Genomic DNA, 25,348 nt, shown 5'->3' with positions numbered 1-25,348 from the left:
GTTTTTTGGACTGTGGGTCAGACAAAATAAAGCAATCAGACATAAAGGCTCCAGAGAATTGTGGTACTGCAGGTGTTTTTCACTATTTTCTGACATTTTAATCAGATGAAAGCGATAATGAAAATAAATAATCATCAGCTAGAACCGTAATACAAAAGAACCATTAGACGCTGCACAGCCACAAAAATAGAGCCCCTAATCTTCTACCTCTGGTGAAACACAACCGGGCTGACGGCTGCAGCAGAGACTAATTTCACTACGCTGGCAGGATGACTGAAAGCTAATTTAGGAGGAGGAGTATTATCTACAAGCTATTTAATTATTGGGTGTAAGTGTGAGAGACATGAATGAAATTGGAAAAAGTGAAGAAAACTGTACCTCCATCTGCTGCCTCTCTTCATTACTCATCACAGCATACTCCCCGCCCGACTCCTGATACAACGTCTCTGTGAAAACACAATTCATTCACTCGTTCACGGGCATTTAAAGGAAAGAAAAGACGACTTGGAGCTATAAATGTGAGGCCCTTTGTCCTGTTTTTAACTGATCAGAGTAACAGGATCTGATGTGACTATAGGGGGGCTAGGGTTGGGCGATTGGACGAATATCGCAGAGTTCATCGCTGGCTGTTTTGGGGTTTTTTGCCCAGTTTTTGGGCGATTTTTCTCATTTTATTTAACTAATCTAATCTTTTGCAGAGCCAGTGTATCTTCACTTCTAGCTGCGGTGAATTAAGGTCTTATTGACTAGTTTGATGACAAAAAAAGGGGATTAACAGAGGCTCCAACCAAGACTCAGGACAGCATGAAGCGGGTAGAGGAGCGAGAGGCAAGGCCGGGCATTAGAGAGGCGGCTACAGTGAGTAGTGCCAGAATATTTGCTGATTGTTGGAACAGTGGAAAGATTAATAAAGACGGTTTTGTCTTGATAGAAGAGTGTCAGGCTAACGGCTACGTAGCAGGCCGCTGGTTGGTTGGTAACGAAAGTTGCCACCACATATGTCACCTGGATGCAATAGCTGAGTTTCGACCAGCAGAGGTTTGAATTTTTATAGGAAAAATATGTAGAATTTAAATACTTTGCATTAAAATCTCCAGATTGGGACCTGAATCAATCAACAACACTAGTAAATATACATATACAGAGGTTTTTAGCTGTGTTCTTCTGGTTTAGTTACTCTTTAACAAGTCCATTAAGCTGATCTTAGTTCGGTAAAAGAGAGAAACTTGAATTTAGAAGGTGAAAACGGTTGAATTTTCATTCTGTTTACTAGGAAAATAGGTGTTTTTCTTTTCGTATCTTGACCTGTTGCGAGTTTATTTCATATATTAAGGTTATGAGAGCTTCTTGTGTATCACCCAACCCTAATGAGTGCCTATAGAAACATGAACCCAACCTACCTTGTGCTTCATCCACTTCTATTGTTTCTATCTTGTCCATCAGATCATTGGAGTTCCACTTGGTGATCTCCTTGGCAAACATCTCCTCGTTGTCGGAGAAGTCTTCTGTAAGACACACAGAAGACCTTCGAATACAAGAAACTTCTCTGCTGGTCAAATCAGTCTCATAACATAAACCAGAATTTAATCATGACTCTTTGCTTTAAGGCGCTCAGAGACCTGGACCTGGGGAGACTAGGTGTCCCCCTTTATGTACTTTATGGGAGTGGACAGCAGTTTTTATGTCTTGTCTCACGTCCGACATATTGAGACGATGTCCAACCTTTTGATTGGCTGTCACAACACAGACTGAAGCTGCTTATAACTGGGGAAGTTGGTGGAAGGCGACTATCACATAAGAGAATAAGAACTGTGAAACTTTAGCTTCCTTCCACCCTCGCTGGACCCCGTCAACCTCCTCCAGGTCTCGGAGATCCTAAAGCGGGTTCCACTTCTCGAAGGCTGAAAAAAGCCAAGCGGATCAAATCTTTGCCGTCACGGCCTCTAGACTGTGGAACAGCCTCCGAGGAAAACGTCTCCACGATTTAAAACTTCCTGCCACAAAGGGCCGTATTTATTCCTCGGGATATTTATGCCACAGCGAGTGTGTGGCAGCCTGCGTTAAAGCGACACTGCGTTGGTGGGAGCACGTTTTCCCCAGTGACGCTGCATTCAGTTCAACTCTCTGGCCAGAGTCGCTGTGCTGACCTCAATCAAAGTAAATGAGGGCTGAATGCAGCCGTATACAGCTGATTTTTAAAGATCCCCTCCTGTGTTAGGTCACATATACAAACAGTCTGCTTGGAACAATAATGTAATAATGCAAAAGAAGTATAATTTCCACACTGAAATCCTTAAAATGGCAGCTACTCCTTCGACCTCATTAACCTCATTAAACCTTCCTGTGTGAAGATTTCTCCTTCTTCAAACTCGACTTCTGATTTTAGTAAGAAGCCATAAAAGTACTGATAGACTTTTAAAAAGGTGCAACAGATAATCTATAAAATGTGCTGGAAATGTTGACTCTTAATCCTAAATAATGTATTTTGAATATACTTTGTGACCTCAAACAACGTCAGGTCCTTTCTTAATGTCTGTCTCTTGGAAGAAAAACAACAACTTGTGAAGTTTCACAGCGGCTGAAAGGAATTACTTTTCACTTCGCTCTCTAAAAGATATTTCATGAAACAAAACACCTGAAAGAGGAAACTGTTTTTTCCTCCCCTTTTGTATGAACTGTAAATTACAAACTATATATTTCTGATGATTATTTTTACATGTATTTTCCATTTGTTGTTATCTGTTTTTTGTTAGATTGTTTTCCACTCTTAGTTTTGTTCAGATTATGTCTGTATGTTACTGTTATTTACCTTATTATCTTCCTTTTTCTAAAAGACAATAAAGAGAGGGTTAAAATAAATAAATAAAGGGACCAGACTATCACCTGGCCTACAGGTGCAGCCGGTTACAGTCTGATATAAAGCCACTTTTCCTGCTGCTTTATTTAAAAATAACAATATCCTGAACCGGGTATGAACTGCGAGTGCTGTTACATCCCTGGTTGTATTTTTTTGTTTATTACTTATAATGCACAAACTGATGATTTTACCATAAGCGTCAAAGAACTCGTCGTCCGTACTGTCCTCCGAGTCTCGGGCGATGCTCTGCATCCTCCACTCTGAAATGTTCTGGTGAGACGGACTCCCTGCAAACACACAGAGAACGATGATCTGAGGAGTAATAAACTGCATCTGGTGAATAAAGGAGGTATAAAACGGCTCCTCACCGCCTCTCTTAGAGGACCTGTTGGAGGATCTGGAGGATGTCGACCACTGCTTGGTGAGCTCTCCTCGTGTCTCCAGTGAATCTCCCAGCTTTCCTCCTCCTCCTCCTCCTCCTCCTCCTCCTCCTCCTCCTTCTTCCTCTGTAGCCGACCCCACAGTCTCAGCTCCCTGCTCCTGGTCCTGGTTAGCGGAGGAGCTGTTGGTCTCCGTTCCCCCCTCCTCGCTGAGGCTGTACTGAGCCATCTTCTTAGCCAAGGCCAGCTGGGTCTCCAGCTCCAGCAGCCTGATGTCCTCGATGGTCAGACCGTACCACTCGTCCTGCCAGCACCACGCCTGCCGGTGGGCTCGAACCATCACCTTACGAAGGCCTGGAAGGAAAGAAATGAAGGTTATTATTAATAATTATATATTATTATAATCAATTAAAGTGGATTAAACTTATAAATAAGCAGTTATTGTTGTATTGTGAGAGATTCACAGTTAAGAGTGTCAGATTAACGGTGTGTGTTCGGTTTATATTATAATAAATAATGTGGTTTATATTTACGTATTTTTATTGTATAACATCTGGTTTTATTGATAGAAAACAGAGACAACGCTACAGTAGATTTACATCTCGAAACAGAAACTGCACAAATAAAACATTTAATTAAATACATAAAACAAGCGAGAAGGTTTAATGCCGAAGAAGATGTTGGTGCTCACAAAGCTTAAAAGGAAGAGTTTGGCAGGTTAAATTAAATCAAAATGTAAAAGTGGAGTTACACCACCACATTTATTTATTATGTATCAAACATTACAGTCTATATTTCCTTTATAATAAGAATAATAATAATATGATAATTTATTGTTTTTACCTCCTCTGTTAAACTCGTCTTCTGGCCTTATTCTCATTTTATCTTTTTATTTCTTTTTGTAAAGCACTTTGTAACTCTGTTAAGAAAGGTTTATAAATGAATAAAGTTCATTATTAATGATAAATAGAATTTTATTGCTTTGACAAGACAGATTTGACAAATAAATGTGGTATTCTTAATATACGTAATCCTTCCTCTGCACTCAGATCTCATCAGTATCTGTACTGATCTCAATTACCTGATTAAAATAACATCATATTTATATATAAAAATACATTTTAATTAAAAGCAAAAGACTAGAGGAAGCCCTGGATTCTCTGAACGAGGCTGAAAGGTGATTTAGGAGGTTTAATTTCCATCACTGTCTTTCTCTTGATGAACTAAACAAGCAGCAGCTGGTTATAAAAACCTGAACCCAACAAGCGGATCGCGATTAAAAACAACCAACCGGGCAATAAAAAGCCAGAATTAGCAAACAGAGGGAGCTATTAAATTAATATCCAGCGAAAAAATAACCACTACCGCGTTAGGAAATTAAACACGAGAGCGGAAATAATATTCACTCAAGTTACCATTAAACAAAGAAAAGGAAAAGTTCCTTTAAAAAGCGTGACGAAGATCAGTCGATGGGAACCACAGAGTGAGAATGAAGACAGAGCAGCTGCTGCTTCATTAGTCTGGAGGTAAATACTGCGAGGGAGTGAGCGGAGGCCTGCGAGAGTCTATAAACAGTCTTAAATCACAGCAGTGGGACAGAAAACAGCCACAACACTGGCAGGAAATTAATCCAGTCTTTGCTGTGTTATCTCAGGCAGCCAGACTCAAACCCCCGCAGCCAGGTGTTTTATTTATTAGATTTACCTGCTCCTCTTCCTCACGCTCACCTTCGTTCATTTCTCGATTCTCTCTTTCTGCTCAGTGGTTTTCATTAATCAGAGGTTCATCGATCTATTGTTTTCTTATCAACCGGCTCGCTGTGTCGTTCTTACTGACTTTATTCCAAAGTATCTTCAGTGATTCTTTAAGGATTATTCCCACATTTTCACCGTTATTCCCGAGAGGTTTTACTGATTCAGGATCATTTCTAAAAGTTATTCACAAAAAACGTTCACGGTGACTTTTCTTAGGTATCTTTTACTTTTTGAGTTATGCTCAATTTTTTTGCACAATTTTTTCAGGATTACTCCTAATTTAAAGTTATTCCCCAATTTACTTTTTATAGTTACTCTTTTTATTATCTTTAGTTCTGACTTTTCTGGATTATTCAAATGTTTTAAGATTCTTTTTGTGGTTTTCAGTGATTTTTCTATCTCTGATTTATTAGGATTATTCTCAACAGTTTAAGGTTATTATTTCTGACTTTTCAGGATAATTCCCACAATGTGTGAGTTTGGAAATACAGTGTTAAATATTAAAAGTCAGCAATAACCCAGAAATTCCTGACTTTCCGGGATCATCCCCAATTCTTTCTTCTCACTTCTCACTTTTAATGATTATACCTGACTTACTACCTGAGTTATTCTCTTTTCAGTTTTAGTCCTTATCTTTCTGCATTATTCCCGACTGTTTCAGGATTATTGATTTTTCATGGTAAATCCTGACTTTTAATTTCTTTTGACTTTTTAAGAATTATCCTCATCTTTTCAGGATTATTCCCCAAATTTCAAGATAAATCCTACAAATCTGGATCATTCCCTATTTTTGGAAGGTTTTAACTGACTTTTAAGGAATATCAACGCATAACATGTCAAGAATATGTCTGTAACAATAAGACTCACTGCCATACTTACCCACGTCGTGTATGAAGCGTTCGATCTTGGACTGCATGCCCCAGTATCTGAACTCCACTTTGCAGAGCTTGTAGGCGCACATGACGGGGCTCTGACCGTGATTCTCGTTGATTTCCTCGATCCAGTCGTCCGACAGCGGACCCCGTTTGGTCTTCACCGACTGATACAGCTTGGGGTCTTCTTCCACCAGGTACTCGTGAGGAGGGATGTAGTCCTTTACGATGTCTATGGGGTCTACGAGAGGGGGCACAAAATGATAATGAATCACACAAAATGCAACAACAACAAAAAAACTGCATGCAGACCTGACAGAACACCTGCCTCAGGAGGTGTGTGTGTGTGTGTGTGTGTGTGTGTGTGTGTGTGTGTGTGTGTGTGTGTGTGAGGCTTTTATGTAATCACTGCCTGCGGGGAATGTGTCTGGAGCAGGCTGCACATTTTTCCAGCACCCCAGTGAATTTTAGTATTCAGTACTAACGTTGTGTAAATTCAGCTCCTGATTCTGTTTATGAGCTGACGACAATCAGGGTCGTTATTAAAATATATATAAATAAATATTAAAAACTCTTTTATAGAGCTTTTATAATGTTAGTAGATTGTGTTTACTTACCTACAGTCCTCTGTCTCTTTTCAGCAGAGGACATATTGAAGACATCCACTTGATTTCCAGTGTCTGGTTTGTAATACGTCTCAATATCTATGGAGAACTTCTCCACAAAGGGACAGGTGTACCTGAGGGAATATACAACAGGTGAGGGGTGTTTAGAGGTCGGGATGCAACTTCCTTCCATCAGTTTGGTCATTTATGGCACAAAATGTTAATACTTGGAGGAACACACCTTCAGCTGTGACTGTGTTAATTAATTAACACTGATTTTTCAGGATAACTCCTAATTCAAGGTTACCATGGACTCATTTTTAGGGTTATTTGGGATTATTCACAACTTTTAAATGTAAATTTTCATGGTTATCATTGACTTTTCAGTTTAGAGTGACTCTCTTTTAATCTTTAGTCCTGATTTTTCTGGAATATTTCTGACCTTTTGTGGTTATTTTAGACTTTTTTGGAGTTATTCACAACTTTTTTTTAAAAGGTTTTCAGGATAATTTCCATCTTTTTCTCAGTTTTCTCTAAATTATCATGGTTATCCCTGATTTATTAGCATTATTATAGTATTATTATCGTTGACTTTTCAGGATAATTCCAACAATGAGTTTGGAAAATAATTATTTAGGAATTATCAGGATTATTCCCAATTTTTCCAAGGTTCTAACCGACTTTTCAGGAACATCAATTCATCACGTTTCAACATTAGCCCTGACTTTTCTGCATTATTCATATTTTGTGTGTCTGATGTTACTTGTTTATCTTCTTATTCTCAACTTTTTAAAGTTTCAGGATCATTTCCATCTTTTTCTGTGTTTTCTCTTAATTATCACCAGTTTGGAAAAAGTCTGTGATACATTTTATAAATCAGAAATCATAAATTGTTGACATTTTAGGGTTAATATTATTACCATTACTCCTGATTTTGAAGGATTATTCCCAAATTCTCGTGCTTGTCCTTCAATTTATAAAAATATTTATTTAAATCTTTTACTTATTCTCAACTTTACAAGATTAATTCCACATTTTCATAGTTATTTGTGATCTTTTAGGATTATTCCCAATATTCACAAGGTTTTAATTGACTTTTCAGAATAACCAATTCATAACTTTTCAGCATTATCATTAAATTTACTGTAACAACAACCTCGTTAACCAAAAAGTCAAACTCTAGAATAGACTTATGTCAGCTCTAAAGCTCAGTAACAACATATCACAGGAAAATTATACTTTAATTCATAATTTGAGTCATTTTTCAAGCATTAATATCAAACATTTGCTGGTTCCAGCTTCCCATATGTGATGATTTGCTGCTTCATGTGAAAGGAATCTGAATATTTTGGGCTTTTTTAAAAAACTTTTCTGACCTTTTCCAGAAAACAACGAGGGACTCCTGCACACTGTGTCGCTCACTGCTGAATTATATACATTATTACATTTACAGCATCAGCATGATGACACTTTCATATAAATATGATGCCGGTGATATACAGTATATATGATGCACAAGCTTTGATGGAAGTCCTGCAAATCTAATCTGTTAGAACTGAGAATCGGTGCCAAGCACATAAAATCTTGCTGGTCTGAAAAACCTTCGCTACACTGAGCAGTTTGGAGAGAAATTAAGTTATCTGGAGGATGTAAAAAAGTTGGCAAATGTGGCCCAAAGTTGGCAGTAAGGGAATATGTGATTGTTCAGCTGAAATTGTTCCAAAAAAAAAAAAACCCTCCCAAAAAAATGTCTCCATCAGCAACATCGAGTGAATCTTATTTAATTTGTCAAATTTATGAATCCAGACGCCACGTAATAAAAACTTTTTATGGCTAAAAGTTCAGTCTTTGTACTTTAAGTTAATGCCAGCAGGCTGAAATCATCTAATGTACTGTGTGCTTAACTGTTTAAAGCTTTATCCTCACTCATAATTTAAAATATCTCAATGTTTGGGAAGTAATTTCCCGCTTTTTTTTTTCCTCACCGGGTTCGTGTATACGGGTAGGCGTTCCAGGACTCCTCCTCCACTCGAAGGGCAGCTTGAGGCAGAATGGCACAGAACCAGGACGGGATGTGTTTGCCGATGTGGTAGACCTTGTGCGTGTACTGACCCGAGCCTCCGGGGCCGTCCTCGTAAGGCTTGTTCTCCAGGATCTCCACGCCGCTGCCCTCGCCGCAGCTCTCCTCTCGGCTCTTTTTCTGCAATGTGGCGGAAAGACGTGATATATATATATATATACTGTTAGAGTTGTTTTGTTGTTGTCTTTGCATTTTGTTGTGTTATTTCACAGGTGTAGAGAAAGCTTTTTCCTGAATTTATAATACATCTGCTGTACCGGTTGTTGTGTAACAAGGAGAAAAACTATAGAAATGTTGAATTATTTAGTTTACTTTACTAAAAAAAACTATTAAAATTGTTGTTTAAAGAGCAAAAACTCAAAAATTATGTTTTATTTTAATCAAACTAGCTAGGAAGTCCTCACTCCGCCGGGCCACGCCCTTAATTATACATAACTTTAAGCTTTAATATAATTTAAACAGGTGAGTTATATAAACATTCACCTCCTGTACAATCGACACAAACAGGGAAATTATTAGCTATTAGTTTATTTTTATTTAATGTGTATTATTCTTATCTGTCGTGTTGTATCTGAATTTCCCCCCAGTGTTGGATCAATAAAGTCTATCTTATCTTATTTGCCTCTTGCAAATGGATTTATGCTCAATTTTAAGTGTGTTTAAAGATAAAAAAAACAACAAAAAAAGTATATAAAAATGTCCTCGCTGTAGATGCTACTATAGCGTTTACGAGTGGCGTTAGCTACGTGAGTCAAACACATCGGTTGTGTATATTAAAAGTGAAAATAGGAACAAATATGTAAGCTAAGCAGCTAAACAGGGTTAAAAAGAACTTGTACGAACTTTACTTATCATACTTATAATACTGGGAGTAACTAGCTTTATACTGCAATACAAGATTTTAAGCTTTAAGCACAATAAAATGTAGGTAGTGCATATTAGAGACCGCTGTAACAGTCGACCTATGTGAACGTATAAGAATTTTTACCCTAATAATAATCTCACACACTGTTTGGAGATATTTTAATCAAGTGAATAAATCAAAGTGAAACTGGGTGAACACGACCTTCCTGATTTTCTCAGTTATTTTGGTAAATGTAGGAGGTTGAGCGGTGCAACCTCCTCTAGCCCTGACACACATCCTCCCTTTATTCCTTTTCCTTTAACTTCCTAATTAAAGCCCTGTCGGCCTCACACAGCGCTCCTGTCTCTCCACATCCCTCACAGAGCCGGATGGACGATACTCCGGCCTTCGTTTACTTATTTTACTCACATGCCGTCTTCTATTTATACTCTACATTTATTTCTTTCCTCTCTTCCTCAGTCGTCCAACAGCTCACTTTTCCAAACATGTTTAATTTTTTACTGATCTTTAGAGACAGATTCGCTGCACAGGAGGATGACTCAAGGATTTCCCTTTTCTCCCCAGCATGTAACTTCCTCTAATAAAAGGCAGCAGATGGTTGAATCCCACAGATCCTGTATTAGGCCTGTTGCTCCACAGAGGGAGTCGTGGATTACTGCATCGGTTTATAAACACACTGCGACTCCTTAAGAGGCTCTCCGTTTTAGACTGTAACCGTCTGGGTGGCAGCACTCAGCAGCCACACATATGGCCGGTAGAATAACCCTACAGTAGCTCCGTTATCTACCTTTAAGTGATTGATTTATTAAGGAAAAATGTAAAATGTTCTCTCTTTTCTGCAGAGCTACAGAGGAATACAGATACTTATGTAAAAAAAAGTTAAATTAGAGATACTGGTTTAACTAAAGTAAAGGCTCTTTCGTCTTTTTTACGTCGTTTTTGCCGTTTTCGTCACCCATCACTCATGAATTCATCAGGTTTTGATGTTGGGAAGACGTTCAGTGATGCTAAATAAATAGTAAAAATCAACGATTCCCCTTCAAAAGCATTAAAACTAAATTACAGAGCCTGTTTTGAAGAATGTAAGCAGTAGAAAGAACAAATATTTGTGTAAAAATGTAGCGTGTGAAAGTTGTCAGAAAAATAAATGAAAACTACAGTAAATAAGTAAAGTACAGAAATAAACTACAAAACTAAGTATTTATACTTGCTGTGCTGCTTTTGTTACACTGAAAACCAAAAACGTTCATTAAGCTCTGATCACGTTGGACATTTTAAGTAAAACTAACTAAATTTTTTAAGTTATAAAACATTCTTGATCAAGTAGCTTTAGTAATTTTAAGTTATAATAATTTTATTTGTACTATAAAAACAAAATACAGAGTAAAATGTTATTAATCAGGAATGTTTTTAACTTTTTAACTACAAAGTTCGATTAAATTCAACATTTGTTAGTTAAATTAACTATATCACTGTAAATTAAATATTTTGGTATTTTTTATTGTTGCTCAAACAAAACAAACAATTTGAGGACAAATTTTCTACATTTTTGTCATTTAAAAGCCTTTTTATGATCAGTTCATTGATAAATTAATCAATAATTCCGTCCAGTTCTGTGTTTGTTTGTGAAAACAACATAAATACGCTTCAGTCTTAACCAATAAGTTGTAATTAGTGTTTGCTTTCTGTTCATTAACATACAAATTAGGGCCAAAAGAACCTTTAGTGAGTCCTTCCTCCTCCCACTCTGCACACACTGAACGCACCGTGTTGTGTTCAGGTACACCGTAGAGGTCACTTCACTGATCATATTGTTCAGATATTCAATATTCACATTACTATTTACTATTTTAGCCATTGATCACACTGTAATTGATGAATGATTCCTCCTTTAACATTGTTTTTATTGTTAATTCTGCTTTGGAAATGCCACTAAAGCCTATTTAAATTGAACTGACGGAGCAGAATCTCAGTTAAAATCAGTTAAAATGTGTTTCTACTGCATGTTTCAGTTGTCCCAACATCACATCCATAATAAATATTCTGCACTAATCAATTAATAAACCTTAGTTTGCATAAGCCGCCGCGGTTTCAATGTAACTGCTGAGTCATGTCGGACGAGCGCACTGTAAACACTGTACTCTGGTTTCAAAGTGATGATTGAAAATCCGTCTTATTCCTTGCACTGTAATGTGCCGCGGGGGTCAAGGGACAGCGCTGCGTGAATACAAATCATCGCGATCATTATTAACAGCGAGAGTGGGGGGGTGCTCGGGGTCAACAACGAGAGCTCGGATTGAACACGGAGCCGCTCTTCTCTCTCTCTCTCTCTCTTCTGCTGAAGACTTTAGGGAGGTGGTATCAGTAATGAAGGTCAGAAGAGGCAAACAGCTGGAAAATTGCTGTAATCTAGCAGGTAATGTAATTTAGGTGAGGGCCTTAAATTACCCTCCTCGTGTCTGCGTCCTCTTCTGCATCAGGAGAGAGAGGATCTGAATTAATGACACATATCTTTAGAGATTATTCCAACCTTTTCTTCCTTATTAAGGGACCCCGTTTTCTATCATTAAATAAACTGACTCTGTGACATATTTTATCTATATTTCATATTATATTCAAAACTGTACAATGAACCCAAACTGTGAACTGTGAGAAGTTTGTGTAAAACGAGTGATTTGGATGGATTTTAAGCAGATTATTTACATTTGTAGTCTTTTTTAAAATCATTTTTAACAATCAAACAGACTTAAAAGCTTATTTTTTTTATAAATTCAGTGTTTTCTTCTCCCTGACGCTCGGCCATTGTTCTATTAGACAATTTACTTCCACAGAAGTGAACCAAATGCTCAGACATTGGCCCACTTTGTATATTTCTTTAAGTTTTTCCTGCAGTCAGCAGTGTTCATATATATCCTGGGTTGGGGAGGATTACTTTAAAAAACGTAATCCGATACAGTTACTAATTACGAGTCCGTAACCTAATCCAAGGATACATTTTACTGAACGTCACAACCACTGACAGACATAAAGACATGAATACGGATGACATACAGCTCAGAAACCAATCTTTTCCTCCATGAAATGACTCTGAATTTCACAATTAGATCATTTTATCCCTGTTTAAGTTAGTGGAGGGCTAAAACAGGAAGTCAGCTGCTCTTTAGTATACAATGTGGAACGATCTGTGGAAGATCCGGGTCATTTTATACCTGGAAAACTAACTTTTTTTGTGCCTCTAACGCTGCATCCTATGACCCTGCTCCCTCTGTAGATAAAAACAGCTCCTTATAAGGTAACAAAAACTCATATTTAGGTGATTATACACTAAAGAAAACATACAGATGAATATAATATTCCATCTCTGCTCATAGATCCTCCTAAATGTTACACACTGGCCCTTTAATACTTATTACGGTTTAAAACGAGTTGTTCTTTCAGGGATTCTTATTATTTAATCAGTACCATACAGTTCTTTCGAGGAATCTTTCTAGGAAACGTTACTCAAGTCTTTAAGAGCTTAAAGCTGAGTGTCTGAAACACAGAAGGTCTACATGAGGAAAGATGAGTCAGAATCGGGCTGTAAAGTGAGGAGAGAAGAAACAAACAGTTAATAAAACATATAATAGCTGACAGGAAAACAGATCCCTTGTACAATTTGAGAAGCTCTACCAGCTCGAGCAGACACTCTGTGGACTTCGTCTGTGGAATTATAATGGGTCTGGCTTTGCTGAGGGTCTCGTTTCTGCCGGGCTGAGCTGTCCCTGAATAATTTATGTGACACTGCAAGGTTAGCATAAACCAGGGGTACACAGCTCCCCTCCTCGGGCCTCCGTTCGGTCCTGCCGGAGCAACAGTTAGACCCTCCTGCATCAAACGTTATCGCTGGCTGCTCACACATTTCATACCCCCTCCCTTCCCTCCCCTCTTTCCTTTGAGCCGTTCTGCCATTTTTCATATTCTGTGCTCGCGTTCAGTTGGAAAACTGGCAGCAGACGACGCTCGTGCATCAAACTGTCAGGTCGTTTTATTAAATAAAGCAAAACTGCAGTGAGAACTCACATGCTGCGACGACAAAGTGGACAGAATCATAAAAGAACAGAGAATGTTTAACTGAACAGATCATCATCGAGGGCCATTAAAGTTCAGTATTTTCTACATAAAATATCTGAAATATCTCATCAACTGTTGGATGGATTTATATTAAATGTGGTGCGTTAATGTCTGAACTGTAGTAACATTCGTGATCCTCTGACACCTTGAACAAAGCCGGTGAAGATGGTGAACACTCTTCTGGGAGAGCATGTTAGCATTGTTATTGTGAGTTTGTTGGCCTGCAGTCGTTCATTGAGCTCAACGCACCGCCTTTACACAGCCACTACAACCTGTTGTAGACAGTGAAACACTATCTGTGTGATGTTATTCAATAAATTAGCAAAGTTTAAGACTTTATACTTTTTTTGTTGAAATTGAGAGCTGAGCTAACCGTGTGGTAAGTTTTGAGGCCGTATGGTTGTGAAGGTTTTACTGAAATGCTTCAGGTTTCTGGGACAGATTTAAAAAAGGACTTCTTCATATACTTCTGGGGGTAATAAACATCTGAATTTATTTGTTCCATACGACAGTTTAAGATTGGGAAGAAAGGGAGAGAGAGAAGGTTGGACTCGAACACACAGACCTGTGGTTCAATATAGTTTAGAGTTATAAGTCTGGTTAGTCTGTTACTGTATCCCATAAAAATACCAAAACCAACAGTCTATCTTTTGATATTTTCTGACTTCCCTATTAGCGTTGTTAGAAAATATCAAAACAGCGCATTGTGATATATTTTGTTTTGTATCGATTCTCAAAAACACTGAATAGACTTTTAAACCAAAAACCACAAGACAGCAGTGTTGTAAACATAAACTGAGGGTTATGAAGGTGGATGTTACAGTGAAAGTACAGTTTTTGTCCATATGGTGGTTTGCAATATATCACAATATATCGAACTGTAACCTTTGTATCGGGATTCGTATCATATCACCAGATTATTGCCGATACACAGCCAGATTATTAACTCCTACTGCAGACATTTAGAGATAATTTCGTAAAACAAACAGACACAGTAGTTTTTATCAAACAGGAGAGAATAGTGCATTTGTTAGGGGACTATTTCCAGCGGCGGATTAATCCACATTCGGTGCTCCAGTGAGTATTTGGGGAGAAAATGGAGTTAAAACACAAAAAAAACCACTAAACTCTATATAATGTAAGGTTGTTGATGTCACTGTATCCACCCCACCCCCCACCCCCCCCACCATGATGTACATGAGTGATGAATATAAACTGTATCCTGTATTTAGAGCTAGACATGAAGTTGTCATGGTAACGCCGACTGCACCATCACGTCTGTCCTCCATCCCTCCCTCCCCTCCCTTCCTCTTTTCGACGTCTCTCTCTCTCTGTCTCTCGCCCATATCACAAACAAATGATGGCAGCCGCTGCCATGCTGCAGCTGATGTCACCGGTTACCATGGCAACCGGTGCTCAACTGTGACGCTGAGCGAGAGGAGGGAGGGAGGGAGGGAGGGAGGGAGGGAGGGAGGATGGGGGGGAAACCTCGAGCGATGGGCACACGTTTCAGTGGTTTTACAGTAAAATCTGAGGTTCTCAAACACCGCCAACAAAAGATATATATAATTGTATTTATATGAATATTGTTTAATAATTATGGTAGAATATATAAAAGGCTGCATTATTACCTATAAAACTCTTTGCTAAGTCAGGATTTATTGACTGTTGTTGTATAAGACTGAATTAATTTAGTCGACGAAGATCCGATCATCTGGTTTTTGGCCGTTTATTAAAGAGCCCCTCCAGACACAGTTTAAGACACAAGATGATTCGTGCCTGATTGAATTTCTCCACAAAACAGTTCAATTATCTTGTTAAAAAAATCCTTAAAATTACACCCACTCTGTTCTTCAGCAGCACCTAAATCGTTCTGCACAGAGAAGCTCAAACATCCAACAACAATGAGTAAGCTAGGATTGTTCTGATACTGATACCAGTAGCAGAAACAGCTTTAAATGCGAGACTTGGTAGCGGCGAGAGCGTAGATGTAGACACGTGGGTACCGTGTTCTTGATTTGACGTGCAGCTGCGCGGCCACCGCATTGGGGAGGTCACGATCTGCTAGTTAACAGTACTGAGAGGTGCAGACTTCACTACAAAATCGACTGTAACTCGCTTCAGTCTGAACCGATTTCCATCAGATTTAGTTTGTTGTAAATGTGAGAAATTGAACATGATACTGGTTACTTGTTTGGATGAATTCAGTCACCAGGAGCAGATCTAATCAGCTCTGTGCCAAAAAAAACAGTCAAGAGTCACCGCTTGGAAACAGCCACCAGTCAGACCAGCACTTTGGCCAAAATACAGAATGAAAACAATGAATATATGTGTACGACTGAGCTGGTGCATAAAGTATCGACACATCCTGGGCTGCAAATTACTGTCCAACAGGAAACTGGCAAGAAAAATGATCGACTCTCGAAAAGAGATCGCTGCAAGCTTTGCGTCTGGTGTCACGTGCAGATTATCCTGCCAACAGTCGAGTTTCAAACTAAATATGTACCAGCAATCTGCACGAGGGGATAAAATATGATTCCAGGTGTTTGCATGACTGGAAAACTATTCTCTAAACTTCCAGGTTTTTCAGGTTTTCCATGACGTGTGAAAATAACAAGAAGATTTTGTCATTATAATGAGAAACTTTCCCAATATTTGAAATATTAATGGATCAAAAGAAAATTTCTCATTAAAAAGATTTTTTTCTCATCATATTGGCAGAAATGGGCTTCTATATATAACTGCACCTGCACAAAGTCTCAGTGTACACAAGTTTCAAAACACAAAGCCACAACTCAAACATAAAATAAAGCATACACATGATAACAAACTGCTTTTTGCATATACTTGTGTTTCCTTGATTTATGACTTGTTAATATCACTTCTTCCTCAGAGGAAAGTGGAATTTGCTCTGTGTGTATTTGCACAAAAATTATTGAATGAAACACAATCCAACCGGCATATGGAGCACCATCTGGTCTGCAGAACAACACCAGCCCCTGTGACCCCTCTGAAAACGCTCCTCAGCGCTCCTGTTCTGGTACAGTACGACACAATGACACTTTAAACTCCTGACCTCCGCCCGCCTTCACACACACACACACAAACCTGAACCTCGTGTTAGCTGGCGCATGATCTGAATCATCACTTCCAGCTTCCTCGTACTTTCCTCGTACTGCCGGGCCTTTTATCTGAGGTAACAGAAACAGCCTTTTTTTTTAATGTGCTGTCTGAGGAAAAAACCACTCACCTGGATCATGTAGAGCTGAGCAATGCGGTACTCCTCCACGCTCATCGGCATGGGGATGCGATACTCCTTGATCAGCATGGTTGTGCTTGAATTGGGCCGACTCTCTCTCTCTCTGTGTGTGTGTGTGTGTGTGTGTGTCCAGAGGGGCAGGAGTGTAAGAGGGGTAGTCGCTCCTCTCGGTCGGCTTCGCTACCCAAGCAGCATGTTCAAACAGCGAGGACGGGAGTCATCGTTATTCACACCTGAGAGAGGACAGAAGGGGAGAAGAAGTGTAGGAATAAGTAGATTTTTAGCTTCCAGCGTTACGAAGCAGAGGAGGAGTTAGCATGTTTGTCTCGAGGATTAAACCCCCCTCGTACACAAGCCAACACATCCTGTGTGTGTGTGTCCTCCTTCCCTCCTACAGATCTATTACAAGGTAATCCACTGACCTACGCCTGAAATCCCCCAGCAACCTAAATCCCAACTCGGGCTACACACTGAAGATTCCCCCAAGTTGTGGTCAGTCCAACAAAGCTTTCATCGTCTGTGAGTGAGGTGGATTAAAGGTGACATTTTTTTTTACATTTCTGCCATGTGAAAGCTTTGTTGCCCAAACACGTGATATGTTTCTGTAATACTGAAGATGTGAACTACACATCTGAAGAGGAAAAATAGTTCTATCATCTTCTGAGGAAGTGTGGCGTAGCCTTTCTGTGTAAACTGACCCAAAGCTTTAGGGTTGGGAATCAGTAATCTAGAGCACATGGAGCATAAAAATACTTCTGTAACATTAGCAAAGCCTTTTAGCTCTGAATGCTTCCCTATTCAACCAAACTGTGGGACAAATTAAACAGAGAAATATGATATTAACACATTTTGTACTGATGAAGATTTTATTTTCAGGAAAAAACTAACCATAATGCCATGTAAGTACAGTATTGAGGTTCTTTACGTGAGTATTTATTTATTTTTCCTGCTACTTTACACATTTATTTGACACCTAATAGTTATTTTACTGCACAGATTAAGCTTTTACAAGAAAACATGTGGTCAGTTTATAAAATATGATGCATTGTTCGGTGTTAATCAGATAATTTAAGTCTGTATGTTACAGGCGGTACGTTAACAGCATTTAGGATTTAATATCTGGCTCACTCCCTGAAAAATAAACACTGCCATCCCATCTATCCCAACCCATCTATCCAAACAGCGGTGACAGTGTGTGACGGTTGCGAGGCAGCCGAGGGGACCAGTCGCACACCGACCGCACAGACAGGGGTCGAGTTCAAGAGTCACATGACAACGGCTACTTAATCTCAGACGGATTAAGACGGACCGCAAACCTGACGCTGTCTTAACATGAGAGAGAAAGGAGGAGGAGGAGCTGACATGTCAAATGAAAAGTGGTGTGTGTGTGTGTGTGTGTGTGTGTGTGTGTGTGTGTGTGTGTGTGTGTGTGTGTGTGTGCAGTGTACAGGTTGTGTCCCACAGTCTGTCCATCTGTGTGTGATTAGGCTATGCATGTTTGGTCAAGCTGCAGTAACAGATGAACCGTGGAGGTCAGACAGTACAGTACGACAGTGAAAGCAGCCTGGAAGCTCCTCCCGCCGACAACACGCCGCTTCAGTGTGCGAACTATACCTTGGCTTTCACTTTTACTGCCCCAAGAGAGGACTGATTGACTCACATTATGCTGACTTACAAAGCAGAGCAACAAATAATGCAATGTGCAGACTGAGTGGGACTTAGAGAGTCTGTCTGTTCTGATAATTGAGTTAAATTAGAACTATTAATCACCCTTTTAGCCTACGTATGATTCACGATGATGAAGATACAGAAAGAAATGGCAAAAATAGCTTATTGTCAGTAATTTAGAGACCACCCCTCCATCATTTCACATGTCATGTTTTCAGGGAAGCTCATGTTTCCCCTGTAGTTCACATCCTGATGGAGCTTCAGGAGCTTTTTAACATTTGTTTAAGATGTAAAATTTCATGTACGCTAGTAGTGTTGGTCCAGACTCAAATAATAAGTATAAACTTTGTATTTATGGCCACAAAATGTTGTCCAGACATTCATGAAACCCATTTAAGGAGCACACTACAGAAGAAAAAGAAGAAGTTCAGCCCTTCGTTAACTTGAACGGAGACAAATAATTTAATCTTGTAAATCTTCTAGACTTTAAAAATGTTATTGGACTTAAAATGAAAGACAGCAGGGGGGAGGGAAAATGTATTACCTCCACCGTTATAATTTAAAATTCACAATATCAAAAGATATAAATTATGTAAGAAACAAAAAAAGGGGAGAGAAATTAAATTATAAAGAACTTAATCTTTTAAAATTCACTCTTAATTTGTTAAAGAAGCTCAGAACAAATAACAGAATTTCCCCCCCAGGAAACTGTTAGTAAGCCACCCAGATTCATCTTGTCCTGTGATCAGTTTAGTTAGCTAAAAATAGCCACGGCCATTAATAACATGGCATGTGAATGAAGAAATATAGCCGGGTCATCATTCAGCCCTCCAAAACCCACACCGAGGCTTTTCTAGATGAAATACGTGTGTGAGCTACAAGTGCTAATTCCCACGATGCACGCAGTGAAACAACAGCTACAGGTATTAAATCTGCAGCGCGCTCTGGATCAACCATGAAGGGAGATTCAAATCCAAGCGGCTCTCCAGAGGCTGTAACATACGACCTTATTTACCGTGCCGAAGGGGTTCGTGCTCTGATACAATTACGGCAGGGAAATGGAGAGAGGCATTTCTCACTGAATCCTGTGAAGAATAAGTCCTTGACCGACAGAGGAACGACTATATATAGAGACACAGTAATCCCCATAAAGCAAAAATGTGAGATAGAGACAGATGAAAACTGACAGATAGACAGATACAGAGATGCGTGAAAGACCCGAGCCTTTTGTTTTTTTGTTTTTTTTTATTTGCCTCCATCAGCTAAGTGAGCTGTGAGTCAGCACATCAAATGCAGCCGCCTGCATTCGCTGGAAAAAAGATGAACAGAAACTGAAGGATGATCTCAAGAGGGTGGTTGCTTTACAGCGAGGAGACAATAATCAGTTGCAGCCTTAGACGCTAAATTACTTGTCTAAGTTGTTTCAGTTTCACTGACCACAAATTCACCGTTTTGTTCCTTCTTACTGCTCTCAAAGTGTCATTTTCAGCAGAAAAAACTCTAAAAAAGCAGCAAAACACACAGTTAGCAACTAGCTGGTGAACAATGTGGAGTATTTGGTGGCTAAAGAGGCAAATATTTCCCTCAGGAGTTGGAAGAGACCAAAAACAGAGCTAAAAGAGAGTGAATGTTGGACACAAACAAGTGAACGATAATGTTTTTCTGTAACTGCTGAATGTGTAACAAAGCCACTGTTTGCCAATAAGATCAACTTAAAAGGTGATGATATGTTATGTTGTGTTCACTGTTCCGACACACTGATCCCTTAAGCTAAGTTACAAAATACTGACAAATAATCCATCAAGTTTCCAGAGGCAACAAACATCTTTGCTCCCTAAACTCAAAGATATTCAGTTCACAATGAAAGACAACAGAGAAAAGCAGCAAATCCTCACGTTTGAGACGCTGGAACCAGAGAATATTTGGCTCAATTATCAAATATTTTGATTATTTTTCTGTCAATCGACTAATCGATTACTATAAATCACTAATCATCAGAGCAGTTTACATATTATCCAACAACAGCTCTACATTAATGCCATTTAATGTTTCATTACAAAACCAGAATAAGAAGTTTGTTCTAACACAAAATTAAGAAATAACCAGAGACAGAAACATAAAGATCATTGATTATCGTACAGTATTAAGTACATTGATGGTCTAAAGCTTTTCATAGCACATCTGTAACACAAGTATTTTAGTATATATTCATGTTGCCCAATAGCAACATAAGCTGACCGTTTAACCCTGAAACTAGAACATTAAAATGTGGAACAGACAACCAAAAACTTCAATTACTCGGCTCCTCCTCGCTGCACGTCGAAGTATCTGAACCCCAAGTGGCTCCTGATGCTGCGTCATGTGGTCGTAGTGTAAAAGCGCTTTGAGTTGTCTCACGATACAAATGAAGTCCATTTACCGTTACACTACACACAGAATAACAGGAAGCACTTCACCAGCATGTGATGTAATGCTTTTCATCTCAAACATCCTTCAATATCTCTTTCTGATTCCTCCATTCCTTCTAATTACTTTGGGTTCAGACCTAAACAAAGTTCCCTCGGGCTTATGGCCAATTTCCAACAGAGCTACCAGACCACAGCATGCAGGGAAATGAGCTTTCTGGCTTCCCTGTGCACCTCTACCCACTCTAATCCATTTATCTGATGAAGTTTTACAGCATTAGGAATAAAACATGGAGCCAATCATAAAGGCAGAACGGCCTCTATAGGAATCAACGACTGCGAGCGCTGCCGGGTGGCTCGGAGTGCCGCTGTGGTGTGAAAACATTTTCACAATCACCGGCAAAAACCTCCAAGAGAGGATTGTCTTTGTGCAGCCGGCCGGGGGGGAAAACTTCAAACAATCCCGTAGTTTCCTGGCTAAATTCGGAGGAGAAAAAAAAAGCCTCCTAATTGAGCTCACAGCCGAAAATCACAGTGTCCACTCCGCCTCCGCAGAGAAAGTAAATGTCTCATCTGCCCCACTGAGAGGGTGACTGGCTGCCAGCTGCCCTCCATCAAAGTCCTGTGTGATGGCAGACAGAGAAGGCCTACAGCTAAATTGCACCAAATTTGCCACCGAGGCAACCGCCTCAGAGGAAAAACAGCTCTGGTCCATTACACACATCAACGCCTGCCAGCACCTTCTTCCCGGGGGTCGAAAAACCCACTCCGGCCTACCGTCAACCCATTCACGCTACGCTCAACACTGTGAGTGTTTCTGCCTGAATGTGAAGAGCTGAGACCACTTACCTCTAAAAAAAAAACTTCAGATAACATCTATGAACTGAAGAGACCACACTGACTTATTATCACCTTTTAAAAGTACAGTGTGTAATTTCTGCCGCTAGAGGAAGTCTCTCACATCAAAACAATAACAGAAGATGAAGTTGTGGTGAAGCAGCAACAGACCCGCTGATTAAAACCACTATAAACACTGAAGAAAGCAGTTCCACCTTAACAATCACTGCTTCTCCCCCTTGTTTCTCTGATAACTTAAGATCCAGACGTCCGATGACTAAAATCCTTCATCCGGTTCAAATCTAGAGTTAAAAAGCACCAAGATCTAAACAGTGGATGGTAACAATGTGGCTTCAGACTGGATAAACAGTCAGTGTATGACAGCTTCTGGCAGACAACCACAACGCTGACGCAGGCACAAAGGGGATATGACGCCATCGACAGGCGACCGGTGAAACGCAGCGTTACCTGAATAAGTTTGAACATTGTTGGAAAACATTTGAGATAATGTCAGACCTCAACTACATACAGAACATAGAATTAATAGATAGCAACATAGGAGCAACATCAGCATTCGTTTGTGGTGGTGTTTGGTGAATTAAATCCAATATTCACTCTCTTTTAGCTCTGTTTTTGGTCTCCACCGACTCCTGAGGGAAATATTTAGCTGTAAATGCTCGATTATGTTCACCAGCTAGTTGATAACTGTATCTGTTTGCTGTCTGCAGAAACTCGATTCATCAGAACTACGCCGGTAGATGCCACTAAAATCCGACACACTCGACCTTTAAAACGTACGCTTCTTCCTCACCCACCTCTGGCAAAATCGCTACACGCTAACAGCTAATTCTGCACCCTGAACCCGAAAGGGAGGTTCCCCCTTTTTTTTTTTTTTTTTTTTTTTTGCCGTTACTTCGGCGACTCGCACAAGAACATCTCCCTCTTGTTGATCTCCTCATAAGCTCTCATGTTTGCGTTGGTAAGTCCCTCTTTAATGTGCGATGGTCATGTTTATTTCATGAAAATCAGAAAGCCACTTTAAATTCCTCAGAACGTGACGGCAGAATGCATCTTCAATGAATTACCATAATCACGAGGACACACGGTATATGAAGCATACGTCTATCTGCCCCCCTGTAATCTGACATGCACCAGCAAATACAACACCAAGGATGCTTCATGTCTTCTTTACACATCATAGTGTGATGCACCGGGATGCATCTGATTCGGTTAGAAGAGCTACATGAGTCGTGCGGCGCTGACAAGATCCCCTGGCGGGATTTGTCTCCACTTTTGATAATCATAATAAACACACACACACACACACACGGATTTAAAACACATCACTGAAAATCACATCTGAAGAAAACACGCCGGATGAAGCGGATGACGTCTGCCAAGCACACACAGGCGGGCCGAGGATGACAAACACACTGTGGGATCATTTCTTCAAGTACTTCTCATTCAAATTATCTGGAAATGTAGATCAGCTGTAGCTTAACGCCTCCAAAATATGCAGTAAAAATGAGCAAAATTCAGAGTATTACTAGCTGTCTTTCCTGTGCAAACTATTACCTCCTACACTGATTGATTTTCCCAGCTTCCTCCCGTCAGCGCACACTACTCAGAGATGAAAAACTCCCCGAACGTGCAGCACATCACAACCACCCAACGTGACCATTAAACATGTGTTTGCACACAACACAAGCAGACATTTCACCACTGAAGCAGTCACATTGATCCCCGCAGATCAATCCCGCACACTGCCACCTTTGCAGTCCCCCCCCTCCCAACCTCCCAAAAAAACAGCAGCCACCTGCAGATCCTCAACCTAATGTTGTCTTCTGCATCTACATCAGTCCGGGACCAGCCAGAGGTTCAGGTCCAGAACAGGCAGGCGTCCATGTTGCAATCTGATTTGTTTTCACAACAGTGCAGCTGAGAGGAAAAACGCCGCCTTTTAACGAGCGAGAGAAAAGCAGATGTTTACCTCGCAGCACAGCTGATCCACTGAGCAGGGGAGGCTTAGGGGGCCATTGCAGATCCTGGTCCTTAAGAGACCAGCAGCCCAGGCATCCTTCCACCCCATCCTCCCTGCGCTCGCTGCTGTCAGCCAATCCTCACCGGCTCGCCCCCCTGATCGGGAAGGAGCCTCGCTTTTTAAAATCCTCACAGCGAAATAAGAGAAGGTATCGATTCTCTCTCTCTCTCTCTCTCTCTCTCTCTCTCTCTCTCCCACCTCTTCCTTCTCTTCTTCCTCCCCAGCCACCTCTGCTCTGTTTCCCCCACCACCCACCCCTTCCCTCTTCGCTGTCTCCACCTCCTTGGGACTGAGGAAGCTCTGTTACCATGGAGACGCATGAGGCTGAAGCCCGATTGGTGGAGTGTGTTGTGACGCGGTGAGTCGACGGTGCAGCCCACCAGATTGATTGCCTTTTTCAGAGCTCATCAACCACCCCCCCCCCCCCCCGACGCTGAGACTCGGCGCTCCGCTCGTCTGATGACTGCCAACTCGTCAGGGAAGTTTTCAGGAATTTGTGTCGAGTGAGAGAATTTATAGCTAAAATGTTTTATTGTTAATCTCATTTTAAATACACACAGAGCGACATTTCCCATTAATATAAATCTCTTTTTGATAGAATTTAACTACAAGCTAAACATCTGTACATTATTATTATTATTATTTTCCTCTTTTATTTGATTAGTATTTTACTTCTATTGTTATTATTATTATGGATTTTCCCCATATTCAAAGAAAAAGAAAAGGAAAAGATTAATTTCTTTAGTAAATGTCTCATTTTGTATCAAATATAAAGAGAAAGCAGTCATAAAAAATGTGTATAAAACCTTTTTTTGGTTGATTAAAGAGGGCAACAAATAGATATAATAGAGTCCAAGGTGACGTTTTCTAATGTTTTCCTTTTACAGTGACATTAATGACATAAAACAGAGACAAACAGCAAATCCTCACATTTGAGAAGCTGTAATCTTTTTGCTGTAAACAATTTGCCTTCTCTGATTATGTCAGTATCTATTAATCCGCCCCATTATTTCCTCAGTTGATTGATTAATCATTTGGCTCACAAAATGCCACAAAACAAGTCGACGGTTTTATTTTCAAATGTCTCGTTTTGTCCGACCAACCAAAAGCCAAAGATATAAATAATACAATGAAATAAAACTGAGAAGTTTTGGGCATTTTTGCATTAAAAAAATGATTTAAACTAATTGATTAATTGACTAGTTGTTGCAGGAGTCACCAACTGTCACAATCAAAAGAGCCATTTCTGGCTGTCTAAGCCTTATAATGCTAATTTCGAGCATCCCAGTAAGCCAGTAGCGTTGGATGATGAAAGCAAACAAATCCACACACTACTCAATTCTCTACTTTCCTCTGAGACTTTTCCTTTTTTTGTGGATTTAGACTTCATAGCTTGCCTAGCTAAGCAGACACAAGACTAGTTAGCCCATTGATGTTCAGCAAAATGTGGAGGAAAGGCACCAGGTAATGTATGAAACACGTCTGTAGATATAAAACGTCTCATTCTAAGGTAACAAAAACACAACAAATGTTATATTATTATTAGATTTAGAAGATTATACACTAATGAAAACATACCTATGAATATTATACTGTAATTCTGCCAGTAGATCTT

The 25,348-nt window shown here is 39.8% G+C and overlaps 1 protein-coding gene across 6 annotated transcripts in view; it reads right to left on the bottom strand.

Moving 5' to 3' along the window:
* The window catches only part of LOC127370428 (membrane-associated phosphatidylinositol transfer protein 2-like), a 57,108-nt gene that overhangs the window by 19,657 nt on the left and 12,103 nt on the right, over window positions 1-25,348 (bottom strand). For 5 of the 6 annotated variants that reach the window (XM_051412463.1, XM_051412462.1, XM_051412459.1 and 2 more), the window contains 8 exons: window positions 16,774-17,015; window positions 8,454-8,668; window positions 6,481-6,602; window positions 5,871-6,104; window positions 3,226-3,591; window positions 3,049-3,144; window positions 1,401-1,505; window positions 379-446 (listed from right to left, as the gene is read on the bottom strand). In XM_051412463.1, coding sequence (XP_051268423.1) covers window positions 379-446; window positions 1,401-1,505; window positions 3,049-3,144; window positions 3,226-3,591; window positions 5,871-6,104; window positions 6,481-6,602; window positions 8,454-8,668; window positions 16,774-16,851 — 1,284 coding nt within the window. In that variant the 5' untranslated portion in view covers window positions 16,852-17,015. Of the gene's footprint in view, window positions 1-378; window positions 447-1,400; window positions 1,506-3,048; window positions 3,145-3,225; window positions 3,592-5,870; window positions 6,105-6,480; window positions 6,603-8,453; window positions 8,669-16,773; window positions 17,016-23,682; window positions 23,916-25,348 lie in introns of those variants that run through there. The other variant, XM_051412460.1, reaches the window with a different exon arrangement.

This window comes from Dicentrarchus labrax, unplaced genomic scaffold (genome assembly GCF_905237075.1).
Source record: "Dicentrarchus labrax unplaced genomic scaffold, dlabrax2021, whole genome shotgun sequence".
Taxonomy (NCBI): Eukaryota; Metazoa; Chordata; class Actinopteri; family Moronidae; genus Dicentrarchus; species Dicentrarchus labrax.
Note: the sequence above shows the minus strand (reverse complement) of the source record. Positions and strands in the feature narration are given on the sequence as shown.